The 14744-nt window shown below is 42.2% G+C and overlaps 1 protein-coding gene across 1 annotated transcript; it reads left to right on the forward strand.

Moving 5' to 3' along the window:
- The first annotated feature begins 1092 nt into the window (after window positions 1-1092).
- On the forward strand, window positions 1093-14635 carry PP2D1 (protein phosphatase 2C like domain containing 1). Its single transcript, XM_042044385.1, is given in 8 exon segments — window positions 1093-1219; window positions 5798-5955; window positions 9322-9827; window positions 9829-10022; window positions 13449-13479; window positions 13481-13687; window positions 14314-14518; window positions 14520-14635. Coding segments are annotated over 8 exon segments (1539 nt in total). The 3' UTR covers window positions 14631-14635.
- Window positions 14636-14744: the final 109 nt, after the last annotated feature.

The raw sequence follows: 14744 nt of genomic DNA on the forward strand, positions 1-14744 counted from the left end.
CGCCCGCCTCCCTGCGCGGGGGCTGCGCGGGGGCTGCGCGGGGCGGGCGGCACCCCCGCGGGAAGGGCGGCGGCGGCGGCGGCACCCGCTGCATGCGGAGCCGCTATGGAGCCATCCCGGCCCTCCGGGAGGCTGCGCGGAAAGTTGCCCTAGAAAGAGGCGGCACTGCTGTCAGTGTCGAGCGGTCCCGAACCCCGGTGAGCCCGCGGTGCTGCCGCAGCCATTGTGGCCCCTCGGAGTGCCGCTACTTTGTTTGGCTTAACCACTGCCTTCCCACGCTGTGCACTCTGCGGCCACCTATGAAGGGTTCAGTCTTCTTCCCCAGATGATTTCTAATTGAATGTAAAAGTACGGGTCAGTTTGTGATACCAGAAAATTCAAAAACTCTCTGCACAGTTCCTCGTGTCTTGGTTCTGGGTGTTGGTTTTTTTTTGTTTCGGTTTTTTTGTTGTGTCCAGAAACAAGTGTTGAGAGCAGGTCAGTTTATATCTTAAAGGGATTACCCTTTAATTGAAAGTTAAATTAAGCAAATGGTCCTGCCGCAGAGAGTGCACTCCATGCACAGCAGCAAGTGCACCGGGTGTGAGGCGGTTCTGCCCCGTTGCACATATGTAAAAACGTGGTTGAGCCGTGAGAAACCGCAAATGGCAATTCCGTAGTACGGCACCACGGTTTAAAGGGTTGGGATTGTGGCTGGGCGTTTGCGTGGGGTTTACGGCTCTTTGATGTGTAAAGCTGAAGTATCAAAGTAGCAGTATGAGTTTGGAAGGGAGTCCCAGATCAGGGAGAGTTCTTGCAGGCGCAGGGCCTTGGCACCTTGCGTGGGGAAAGCAAAAATAACTCTAGGTTTATGTGAAATAGTATTTGGGGGGAAGGGTAGATGACAAAACCCTGCGGTCTCCTTGTTCCCTCGCAGCTGCTGGGGATATTTTCAAGCCGGTGTTATACGGCGAGTTAGCATATTCATGAAATTATAGGAAAACAGAATGGAACAAAATTACGTATTTCATGAGACAAGGGGGTCTGTTGTTTTTCTTTATTTACTTATTTATATTTTTATTTTGCTGAGATTTCGAAATCGACAGGGTGTTGATGGGGGTGGGGGTCGGGACCTGCTCTCCGGCCTCCGCCGCGGGCTCGCCGGAGCCGCGGTACCCCGGGGGTCGGCGGCGGAGGCCGGAGCTGGCTTCGGGCTTCCCAGCAGCTGTGACAGCGACCCGTAAGATGGCTGCTGCCATCCCCGGCGCTTTAAGACGGACTGGTTAAGGTGGAGGAGCCGCTGCCCTTGGCGGTAGCAGCCTCAAGCTTAACAGGAAATTAAATGTGATAAAAAAATCCAGTTTCTCTGAAATTTAGGAGAGAATTTTCTTCGTCTTTTATTTTTAAATTTTTAAGTGTCCGAATCGCGTTTTAAAATAGCAAATAGCCGCTGTATGTTAGCAGCCACCTATGAAGCCCTTTGCTTGCATTTTCCTTATGCCGGTTAGGTTTCTCCTTTCGGACTTGAAAATGAAACTGTTCTTGCTTAGTTTCACTTTCAGCTTTCCCACGACTCCTTCTCGGCAGCAAATGTTACAAGCAAAGAGCACATCTGGAACAACACGCTGGCTTCCATGGACCACTTAATATCCATGACTGAACATAGACTCCTAGTTTTCCTGGGAGCTGCTGTACCTTTACGTCCCCCAGTATGTTTTTCCTTTTTTTTTTTTTTTTTTCCAAATCACCAGGTTCTCCTTTAACCAGGTAGTTAATGATATTTAACCCAGGGTTAAGTTTGCACACTTGCATGTAATGAACTACAGTTTTGATTCTAAAAATACATTTATTGTTTTCACACGGGTGAATAACTCCACTCGTGCATTGAGGCCGTTCAGTGGCCATTTATGTCTGAAGCTGCACAGGTGAATGCTCACAGGATCACAGCCTAGGTGAACAACCTTATTCCTTATGGTCCTTAAAAGCCTGAAAACCTATTAATTCCATTAAAGTAAAATCAAAGATAAAAGTTGTCAGGAAGCAAATAATTTTACTGCAGTTCCTTCTTGAATACTCAAGAGCATGGCTGCCTTACAATACCATGTCTTTTTTTTTCCATCACACTCTGATGCTCACCAGATAACCAGAAATGTAAGTCTACCAGCTTGTGGCTACAGATACAGTTACTATAGTAACATTTATAAACACTAATTTCACTACACTTGCAGAACTGCTGCCTGCTAGGAGCATCTTAGATAGAAACCACTCTAACTGCAAATAGGTACCTCTTTCTCTTTTTTTTTAATATTAAGCCTGATCATTGCTCACATTCTAACTTCGTGCAAATATATTGTTAAAAACAACAAAAAAAAAGCTTTACTTTGTCTTAAATTGCTCTAGTGAAAAGTAAAATATTACATTCAGAATTTTATCAAGAATCAGGGGTGAAAAGACCATTTACTGTCTGGAAACATGGGTTGTGCTGTCTCCAGTGAATGTAATTAGGTCATGACAGGTTGCACTGCATTAGGGAAAAAACCAAAACCCCCTATGCTTTGACATACAAGTGGATACATGTCATTGTCGGTTACATATATCCAAGCTGTTTTCTTCTGTTGGCTGAATTCACAAGTACAGTACATACTAATTTTCTAATTATAATGCATCCATAAATCTGAGCACTACATAATCCCACTGTTGCTTGTTTTTCATCATTAAACATGAAGATATTAAATTAGATTCAAACTCGAACTATTGTCTGAAAAACCCTCACCACATTTTTCAGTTTCTGTCCTTTGGGGCATGTCAGTGGGTTTGCACCAGTCGAGCTGACTCTGAAACCTGTGTTTAGGAAGCACAGGTGGGAGCAGATGATCCTGCCTGCCTGCCTGTGCTGCTCAGCTCCCAAGCTCAGGTGAGTAGCCAGGTGACTTCAGGAAGGCTACTCATCTGCATCAAATTAAGGAAGCCGGGAGCTAGGTGAGACACCAGTGCCAGCTCATGTGGGTTTCAGGTCTCACTCAGGTTGCTGATAACCCCGAGGAGGTGCCTGCTCAGAGCCCATGCTCCCAGCAGATCAGACATGCATTTCACATGCAGACGTGCATGGATTCACCGTGAACACCTGACAGGCTTAAATGCAAGAGCGTGTGTGTTACCATTATTCCAGCAAAGGAGGCAGCTGCATTCTTGAGTCACAAAAGGGGAAATTAAAATGCAGTTTAGGGTGTGCCTGACTTCTGGTTATTACTTAGTTGTCATTTAGGGCTTTTGGGGCCTATCTTGCTTCCAGAAATTAAAGAATGACTCAGCTAATAGCAGCCTAATGCTGAATGTACTGCTCTGACAGGGACCACCCAGCCTGAAGCTGAGCTCTGGGAGCCCACCCCTAACCCTCATCCCTGTCTTGCAGCCCAGTCAGATCCAGCATACCCAACCCAGCCTTGTCTCCCTCCTTTTATTCAAGTGAGATTTTCTTCCAATGCTCCCACCTGTTTTTATTCTTGTCATTCAATTCAAATAGGAAAAGTGTAGCTCTTGCTCTTCCAGGGAACCTTTCTGAGTAGAAAATCCTGTTGTGTCCTTTCATTAGTGCATTCCTTGAGGGTGAAGTGGCCTCCCTCTTGGCCACAGTGCATTCAGGACTGCTATCAATATTTTATGAATCACTGGAAGTATTAACAGTGCTGAAGTTTTGCTCATTAAGCTGTCTAGCATCTCATCAGCTTCCCATGGTGCTTACATGTGACTCTAATAATACAGATGGCAGACCTTCCCATCAGGTTTTTGCTCTTGTAGGAAATCTTACACCCCAATTACCCAGTTTTTAAAGGAAAAAATGCATAAAAGTAAATGGAGAAAATGTCATTGCAACACCCATGGCTGCTTCAGTCACACAAATTTCTTGTTAGTGATGGACCATTTAGCAGTTTTTATATGGTTCTTACCCAGAGAATGCTCTTCTTGACTGCAGTCAGACTTTTGATTTAACACAAACCAAGTGAGAAAATTAAAGGCTGGAGTCACACAGCACAGGACAATCACTCCTGCCTTTGCCCAATTTGACCTGTGTGTGTGAAGTCCAGAAGCTGTTTGTTGAACTTATTTAACCATCAGCAGTTAGGCTTACACATAGCCTACATAGGCTTACACAGTGTTATTTTCTGGTAGCGAGAGCTCTGGATTTCTTCATGCAAACATGGGATGTACTATCTATTTTTCTCTTACTTTCTCTTTCTTTTGACTCCTCACAATTCTTTTGTTTATTCCTTTCTCTAATGTATTTTTCTGTTCTTTCTGCTTTTAATTCATTGCAGAGATCCCTGTAATCCTCTGGGACTCCCCTTGGTGTACTTTGACTGCATGGTCTGTGTAGGGCAGGTGATTTGGTGCTGGAAGCCTGACAGACCCCTGGAAGACTGGCACAGGCATAGCTGGCAGGGATGGGAGAGCAAGGACCTCCTTTCTGCTACCTGCACACAAGGTGCAGGTGCCAGCCAGCACCCTTGATACAGCACTGCCTTAGATAATAGAACTCTGCATAGAAGATCCCTATTATTTCTGTAAGATGAAGTTACAGTGACCTAAGCACTGATTGTGCAAACCCAGTCATGGGCCTTCCCCACATCTGTGTGGGGGACCACCTGGAAATCCTGGGAACTAGAGACACAGCCACAGGCACCACAGCTAACCACTAAGCAGCAGAAACTAAACAGGCTAAAAACTTCATTTGGACCAACTGTAACAGTGCTGTGTACAGCTGAAAAAAGCAGGGGAACCCCAGGAGTACAGCACCAACCACAGATGGGGGTTCGTGGGGTGAGGGAGGCAGGATGTCACTGGGAGTGCAGAAGGCACAGTTATGTTACCACCACCCATCTTCTACCTTCTGCCACAGCTTTCTTTGTGGATTCCCAAACCCTCACATTCCTCCCCTCCTGTGCCAAGGCCAGCAGGCTTGCCATCCCCACTCGATGTTTCGTGGCCTCTCTGCCCCACACACACCCTTGGGGGGTAGCAAACTGCTATCTCTGCCCCACTGAGACTGACCCATCTACCAGGAAGAGCTGCAAAATACCTGGAGTGTAGAAAGAGCTGGTTTTGTCATGGTTTCACTACTCCCACTTCCCAGTTCAATGTTTCCTCCCAGCTGAGGAGTTGCCCCTCTGCACAAGTGGACGGTGTCACAAATAGTAACTCCTGCCTAGGACCTAATGACAGGGACTCCTGTTTTATAGGGTGGCACAAAACCAGAGGGCCTGGAATCCTGGGATTCCAGTTTTGGACAACACTTTAGAAGATAAATAAGGAGACTAATTATCTTAATTTATTCCATAATTATTTTAATTATTAATCACTTCTTTCTTACTTATTATCAGGTTTACAGGTGGGAGTGTTCCCAAGTCCTGAATGCAGGCTCTGCCCCTGGCATGCTCCCATGACTCATCAAGTTTGTCTTTATCTCTTCCCACACCTTTCATAACTAGACTTTCTTGAAGCTGCATCATTGCTTCTGGGGATGGAGTAAGCAGGCTATACTGTGCACTCCTAAGTTGACTTGGGAATGCACAGTATAGCCTACTTACTTGGGAGAAGATGTCTTGTTCCTTCTGCACTGTTCCCTCTGCAAATGGTTTTAGAGAATGAGAGGGCTAGCTCTGCTAAAAAAAAGCGATGGAAGGTACAGGGCATGGCTCCTGGGTTAGCATATGAGTTTGGTTTTTCAGTTGAAGAGCTTTTCAGAGGTCTTATATGAGTTTAAGGAAGGCTTTGTAAGGGTTTTCATGTACGGTATTTGCTGGCTGCAACTGTGCTGCAGGACATGAGCTGCACAGCACAGTCACACTGCAACAGACAGATGCTAATGTCCCACTGCCCACCCAGAGTGGCTCTTTGCCAGGTACTGGTGGCATCAGGAACCCTGCAGCTCAGGGACAGACAGTCCTGGCCATGTTGAGAGTCTCTGTCATGGTTTCTGTATGTGGGTGTGATGCACTCACAAGTTTTCCAGGGGAGGTGCTGCTGCCAAACTGGGTGACAGGCAGGGGGGAGGGAGGTCAGCCAGGACAGGAACCGTGCTGAACATGTGGAGGCAATGAAGCCATATCCTGGCATCACAGGCACATGGGAAACAGAGGACTGAGAGGGAAGTGCTGACTGAGGCATGAGCAAGAAGTAAATCAGGGAAGAAGGAAAAGACAGGCAAGGTTGGTGCTCATTCAGCAAGAATTTGCAGCAGTGAGGCTTGTTTATATGTATTAGAGGATAATATTTTGATGAGAAACTCAGGGAGATCATGACCTCCATTTTACATCATACAGCTCATCTATGCTTCTTCCCGTCACCCACAGGCAGGCAGGCAGGCAGGCAGGCATCTCTCCAGTGCTGGTTTCAGCATCAGTAACAGTCAGCATTTGCTAAGACCACAAGTATGTAGCAAATAATAAAAGCCCCAAGTCTCACAGAGGAAGGAGCTCAGGCCTGGAGATTGTGCAAGCTAAGTTCTGAGTGTGTCAAAAGGGAAGTGAGGAAGAAGCCATGCTCTGGGTGGAGATAGGAATGACATGTGTCAAAGGGAGATAACTGCATATGGGACTTGTCTGTTTGGATACAAATCAGGTCCTGGATCCTCTAAGCTTAGGAACAGCTTCCATCTTTGCTAATTAAAAATGATGATTGTAGTGCCAAACAGCAGAAACAGAGAATAATCTTGCCTTACCTTATTAACAGCAAGCAGCTCCAAGTGTCATAGCTAGGAAGGTTTTCCAGATATACGAGATTTACTGAGACAATGGTATCCTCTGCCATATGAGCCTCATGCTCTGCCTCAGTTCTGTCCCTTTTAGACAGGCCAGTGTATGGCAGAGGTGGAGGAGCCTCCCTTTCCAAGCAGCAGGACTAAGCACTGAGCAGGAGGCTCTTTGTTATGACACATACAGTAAATACGATTTTTTGCCCTTGAAAACATGTACAATCTTAAACTGTGGTTCACTCCCCATTCTTCTACATCTAATTTCTTTTTATCTGCTTCTATTTTCATCTCAGAACATTAAACTGTGTTGGGTTTTGGCTCCCTAAATAGGCACAGGGAAACTGCAGTGAGCTAGAAAGCTGTATTTTATCTTTCACTGTGAGGCTGGGAGTGCTTTAGCTTGTTGTATTGTGCTGTCAGTATCTCACTGTTATCCTTTAACCTGACAGCAAAAAACCTCCCAGTCTGTACCTGTTCCTAATGAGAGAAATGCAAGGAGGGAAGGAAACACAGAATAATCTTTTTACTTCATAAGAGATCAACAAATCAAATGTTTTTTGGGTTTTTTTTAATTTAATTTTTACAAGGTTTTCAGCTATTAACATAAGCAATTTATGCATACCATAAAAAATTAACATCAGGGCTGCCCTTTTAATAATTATAAGAAAAGTTATTGTAACTAAAGAGTTGTAGCCTATCTTGCTACATGAATTATTATGTATATTATCCTGGTTATTTACACATTGTAATTAACTGGGACTGTTTTGGTGCCTTGGAAATATGATTTGTTAGCACTTACAGCCACTTACAGAGATACAGACCCATGTAAAATGTATGTGAGTGTTAAGAATTCAGTTTGGTGAGATCAAACTAATATTTTGCTGGAAGTTTTCAATTTCCTGTCTGTAATCCCAGGGGCTTTTATGTACAATGGATTCGTATTTAAAAGACTAACAAAAAATAGCTTACCAGGTGTTTTGTATACATTAGTCCTAATTTTTCTCAGGCCTGAATGCATCATTGCAATGAGAGCAGTGAAAAATCTTGAGCCATGTCTCAGTCTCAAATTCAAACTATGCAGAATAAAGGAAGAAAGATCTGCACAAGCAGTTTTATCCATGTACCTCCTTACCTTGCCCTGAAGTCATGCAGCATTTTCAGAGGAGGCTGATGTTCATTCTTGTAGATAGACAGACTTTCCTATAAACTGCTCCTACAGCAGACTGGGAGCTGTAGCCAGCTGCAAGCCACTTCTGCAAGGATAAGCTATACTATGCTGTCATAAGGAGTTTTTAAGTGGCTCTGCTTAATACTATCATCCATTACAAAAGATATGTTGTAATTGATCTACCTCAGCTGATCAGAAGCACTGGATTCATTAAGATGTATTAGGATTAATTTGGGCTGGAGGAGGTTAGGGCTTTGATTTTAAGGAAATTTTATCTAACAACTCTCACGACAAGAAAGGGGCACACATTGAAACACAAACTGAAGAAATCCATTTAATACAGGTGATGGAGAGAAGTAGTGAAACAAAAAAAAATGTACTTCCCTAGCTGAAATCCTGGAAGAGAAAACGGGTGCAAAATAGTTTATTCAGGTGTGGCTGTATCGAGTGTACAGGAATGAGGTTAAAGTAGGATGAAACTCCCAAAGGCTGCTCTTGTAACGTGGCTGAGGGATATTACTGCTGCTAAACTACCTCTGTTTGCTCTTTTGATGAATTAACAGCAGTTAACAAATATTAACTGAAACAGAAAACTCATAGCAGAGAATACAATGGCATATGCATTTTTGTCTGATATTTCTCATCCATAAATGCTAACTATTGAATATAAACACTGTGTTTTCATGCTTAGTAGATAGATGATGTATAGGCTGGCAAGCTTAGCTGCTCACATGGTGTCAGGATTCTGTGTTATGGTGTCTGTGCATGTATGTCACGTGCTGGCTTAGGGGGAGAGGATGTTATGCAAGAAGCAGTTCATACTGAAATTTTCCAAGCCTGAAGCAGAATGACTTGGAAAAAAATTCTAGGTAAAATGGCTTAGCTGTTTCTGAGAATATGATTTGGAAAATATGTTGTTTTGAATGTATTAAGCCAAAAGTCTAATTTTTTTCTAGAGAAGCTCCAAGACTGTCACATTTTGAACTACCACTTGGCAATTTGGCTGAAATGGCACCAGCAGTGCATCTTTTGTCATTCTTGTCAATTTGCCCAAATCAGAGCAAGTTACAGTATTTAGAAATCAGCATCACTTTGCCTATGCCAGGTAGAGACGTGCCAGTGTGCAGATACTGAATTCAGGCAGGCCCCTCTGCATCACCAGGGTCCTATCAGGAAGCACCTCACTAGGAGGCTCTACAGCTCTGACTCTTGGCTTTGCAGCACCAGCTGCTAGACCTGGGAATAGTACTGAGGATGCAGAGTGAGGTGAAAGAGACTGAGCTGATGGGGGAGACTGGAGCAAGGGGCAGGAGTGGAAAAAACAGAGGTACGTGCAGATGGGGAAGATACGAGCTCTGGCTGGAGGATGGGTAGAGAGGCTGGTGCTGACTAGAGTCAGGTCCTTGCAGTTCCTAAATTCTAGAGTGCTAAATTCTCTGACACACACAGGCAGAAGATTCATTATTCAATTGAATTCCTTGTGGATAATCCCACTCCCACACCATATTGTGATCTTGCCAATATCAGCAATACTTCTAAGAAAGTAAGTAATTCTTTAATAAAAGCACTACTGATTTGCCAAGATAAAAATTCCACATGGCAGCGAGACATGGAAGACAGGTTTATTGTGCAGGACAACCATGAAAGTAGGTCAGATACATATTTTCTGGAGATTCTTGATGGCTGTCACAGTGTGACAGCTACAGAAACAATTGCAGCAAAGCTTCCATTTTTATTTCTTGACCAACTTCCTCAAATAGGTACCTCCTACAAAAATAATAATGACAAAGAGCAAATTTTAGTTGTTTTTTTTTTTTTTTTTCCCACGGTAATCAAGGCAGATTACAGGGAAAAAGAGAAGAACCAGACAAGGAGGAGACCAACAAGACCAGTCCCTATGAAAGTGTATGCCAAGTCCTTTTGGAGAATGCAGATTTTTACAACTGGGAAGGAATAAGGTTTCCAAAGTTCACTGGAGTGGTTGTTCAGTGGTAAAAAGAATTCCTACTGAAGAGATAGATGGCACTGGGGAGGAAGAAAGAAAACATTTTGAAAACAACACACACAGTCCATTAGCCAGGAGAGTCGAAGGTGTTGCTGGGCTACCCCACGTTGCTATTACAGGTATGTCTTTTCCACACTAGGATTTTTTTTTTCCCTTCATCCAATTAAAAAAAAAAAAAAAAAAAAAAAGGGCAAGCATAAATTAATCTAGAGATTTGTTGGCAGTTGGTATCTGGAGATAAAAAGCAGCAATTCCTTTAGCTTGACAATGTGAAAGAGACATGATAAATTCCCTCACAACTGATATTGCTACCAGACAATAATATTCAGCTTATTAGATAAGTAGCCTGAGCACAATATTTGAATTAAAGCATTTAAGCCAATTTACTAATGTAAAAGACAGAGTTAGGAAGCATTCCATAATAAACAAGTGATCTCTATAAGAATAGTATGATTTTTTAAAATTTTAAGTCAAGAGGTTTAAGGTGTCATTACTTTAGAACAGGCAATCACAAAACTTTTGATTTTTGATCTGATACAGTCCTTGTGTCAATGACACATGCTTAAGATACTTTTAATTCATTTATTTCATTGGACTAAGTACCACCACATTTTGCTACCAGCAAACTGAAAACATGATTTGAAGGAACAATCGGAACGATTACTTTCAGAAAGTAGGAATCTGTTGTATTTTACTGTTATGAAAGAACTATTCAGACCTGTTTCCTTATGAAGCAGAGCCTTTCTTTTCTTTAGTACAGAATCAGTTATTTATTACAATCAGAAACAATGAAACACTCCTAATGCTTCTGCACTCACCCCTGCTACAAGGAACACCAGAAAAAGCTCTGGCAGACTAGCCACTCTAGGCACTGTATCTTCTCACCTGGTGATTTTTGTTATCAGTTAAACCCTCTTGTGTACATAAGACAGCTGTAAGGTTACAAGCAAGATACTTGCTTTCCCACAAAGGAGTGCCCAAGCACAGTTACATAAAAAAAGCTGGTGGATGAAGAGTTTCAAATGTGTCTACAGTTACATTCTCTTCGTCTCTGCTTGAAGCACATGCCCAGCACCACATCACTTTTCTACTACTCTCCTGGGCATTAGTAAGGAGTGGGCTGACACTGCAGCTGACATCAGAAGCACTCTTTCTTCCTGTCATGTGTGCATTCACAGAACTTGTAAGACTTCTTCGTATTTCTCCATATGAAATTTGACCAAAATTAATGAAGAGGGTCAAAGATCAGTAGGAAAAGGGAGAACCATTTGAGAGGCTTCACTGTTGTCAGGATGAAAAAAGTCATGTTCCACATTTGAAAACACCACCACCAGATATAAAAAAAAAATGGTTTTGCTTAGGAAAAATTTGCACTCATCTGCCAGTCTGAGAAACACTGTAAACCAACTTGATGATGCACTGACACTGAACTAGGTAATGGTGGTGTATCCCACCACCTCCATTCTTCAACGCTTCCTGCTACAGCTGTACTTTACCTCAAACAAGCTTTCTGCAGCTATGTGAACTTTACTGGCACAGGAATCCAAACAGGTAGTTTAGCACTAGCTCAGTTTTCTTTCAGGAAATGCAGTCACACCTTTACTGGAATGCAGCATTAACTCACAGAAAGGTTGCAATGTTTTCAGATGCATTTGTTTCCACCTTATTCGGACAGAGACACATTTTATTCCAAACAGATTAATAAAGGCAGGAACTTAGGCTGGGTGAACTCTCCACCCAATTCCTTCTGGATCTTGTTACCTGCCTCCATCCATTCCTTACAGAGAGGGTTTCATGCTGGCTGCAATTAAGGATACCATAAATTCAAGCTCTGCTAACAAGTTAAGGTTTGAAGGTCATCAGAGATACTTTACACCTTTTATGATTAAAATCCACATTTTTGAACCAATGTCAAATAATATTTATTTAATCTAATACAATTAATTTTCCACCAAATGTACAATATCAAAGGAAAAAAATCACACAACATGAACCTTCATTTTCCCCCAAGGAGTGTGTTCTTACAGAAGTACAGACATGTTCCTTCAGCTCCAGATAAGCAACTAAAGAGGATGATCAGATACAAGGAGCAGGAGATGGTGACACAGGCCATCATCTTCATTTAGTCCCATATTGATAGGTCAGCTAAGTTCTGTTGATTCTTTTGCCCTGTCTGTGGTTTGCAGACAAGACTTGCCTCCAAAACGGACTAGATTTTACTTTCTTTCAGTCAAATTGTTCCACATGGGTTCTATTATGCCCTTTGTTAGGCTTACAGTTGGCGGTCTTCCTCCAAGGGTTCAATGGATATTTTACACATTCTTCTAGCTCTCCATGGAAATCAGAAGGGGGAAGCAAGCACAAGGAAACACACAGAGCACAACTTAAGGCATCTACAGTTTATAATTAATTAAAAAGGTGCGTCCTTCAGTTTGGTATTTTGAATCACTTTCTGATTTAAGGCAGAAGAAATCTGCCTTCACAGACTACACTTAGCTGGCTCCTACACTCAATGATGCCAATACTGCCCAAGAAACACAACCACTGTGTAAGCAACGCCTACTTACACACCTGTTTTAGAGGTCTGTGCCCCAGAACAGCTAGATGATATTAAAAATACAATATAAATGATCACACCACAGCCAACTTCATGTATAGAAAGCTACCACTTCCTAAGCAAGTTCCTTCTGCCTGGCATAGCTTTTGCCCTTATGCCAACACATTGGAGCAGACGGAACACCTCCCCTAACCCAAGAAATGGTCTCCCAGAGCACCACAGAGGATCCCAAACAATACAGCACTTTGGTTTGGAGTGCTTTCCTTTATGCTCTCTGTTCAAATCTGATATGACCAGTCCCCTGCAGTGTTGCAATTTCCAACACTTTTAATTCTCAGATTTCAGAAATGTTGAGGGAAAGGGAAAAACACCTCTTCCTACTAAAGCAAAGCAATTAGTCCTCAACTTCCCACAATGACTAAGAATTCTTGCTCCCTTGCGTGCCTTAACCAAGTAAGAGATTTAAGGCAACATGTAAGTAAACAGTAAATCCTACATCACATCCAAATTATTTTCAGGTACTAAAAATTGTAAGCTGCTAGAAAATGTCTGAGCCTGAAAGTTCTTGATGAGTTCATTCAGACACCTGAAAGCACACATTCTCATAGGAAGGAAAAAAAAAGTATTTGAGAAAAATGGAAAAGTTGCACCCTGACTGGTTTTTAAACAAGAGTGCTTATTTTTCATATTAGACTGCACTTTAAGCTGAATGAAATGTCACTTAAAACTCCTCATAAGTTTATTTGCAGTCAGGAGATTTAAGATTCCAGAACAGTCTTCTAAGAATGGAGGGGGAAAAAGCACAGAAAACTTTGCTGTGACAGAACCAGATTCAATGATGGACATATTGTTGCCTGTGACAGTAGATTATTAACTCTGATCTCAGGTTTTTTTCCAGTCCTTAACAAAAGGCTGTTACTGTAACAGCAGTATCTTTAAAAAAACCCAGCATGCTATAAATATTATTTCAACTCCAGATGATGTGCAGCCTTACATAAAAATGGAAAGAGTCACTGTCTCTCAAGAGCACAGCACTTCTAATGTTAGTGAGAGGAAACACTTCAGAACAGTGGAAACATCAGCACTAATAAACCAGGTGAGTAGAGGGATACCTGAGAACTACAAGCAGAGAGATCCAGTAAAAAAAACATCTGTCATACCTGTACCTCATATTGTATCTGTCCCTACCAATGTTACTTGCCAGTTTCTTATTTTGGCTTCTAATGAGCTTTGAGGAGGTTTGGATTACTTCTAGCACTTGCACCAACTCTTAACATTCATTCATTATTTGAGAATGCACAAGCAGTGTTCAACAAAACAGAACTTTGTGTGTCAGTATCTGATATCCCTCACTGGAGACAACTTAACTGACTCAAACCCTATTAATCATCTGCAGGATGGAATACAGCTACTTTATTCCAATAAAGGTATTTTTCAGAGTGACTCAAAAGGCAACCTGAAACAAAATTAGTGAAAATGTTCTCGGAAGAATTATAGGCAAAGTAAAAATGGAATTCCTAAAAAGGAAACCAATCACCACAAAAAACAACCTAATCCAGAACTGTCTCTTTTCAGTAAAAACAAAGTAAATTCAAAGAATAGAGATACACTACTCCAATTCTAGCACACAAGGTGACTCCGAAGAACTCGGTTTGAGGACAGAAAATATTATCTAAGTTTTCATCCACAGTGACAGACTTCAGAGCAAGAAGAAACTGACATCATCTGTGCAACAGGTCCAAGTCACAGCCATTACAGCTGCAAGAGGATGTGCTGGCACCAAGGTCTAAAGCCATGAAATTGCCCCCAAAATAGACAAAACAATGCCCTCTAATTCTGACTCAAGTACACAGCTGGCAGAAAAAATGGACTCCAATGCATTTTGTGACAAACTGTGATGCTGGTCAAAAACTGCTAAAGACTGTATCACCAGTGGGTTCTAAACCACCACCACAGTTTGAAAAAGAAACAAAAATGTACTCCATCAATTGCAAATCACAAGCTGCAGAAGAGACACAGTCAGCTCAGAGACACTACAATGCAACACAACAAGTCACTTTGTGAACAACTGGCACAGACTGCATTAGCTGCAGGTTCAAGAGAGATTATTACTACTTTGATCGTACTTCTAAATGGATGTGATAAGATACCCAATTACCTCAACATTTAAAAATTTATCATAGGATAACTGGAGTGCCACTATATATATATAGGACAAGCTTATATTTAGCTGTGGCATGAATTTACTTGTAAGCATCTTAAATGCTGACCCATACAGTGAATC

Source organism: Corvus kubaryi, unplaced genomic scaffold (genome assembly GCF_017639235.1).
Source record: "Corvus kubaryi isolate FWS band 111438036 unplaced genomic scaffold, C.kubaryi_AGA036_p1.0 37398, whole genome shotgun sequence".
Taxonomy (NCBI): Eukaryota; Metazoa; Chordata; class Aves; order Passeriformes; family Corvidae; genus Corvus; species Corvus kubaryi.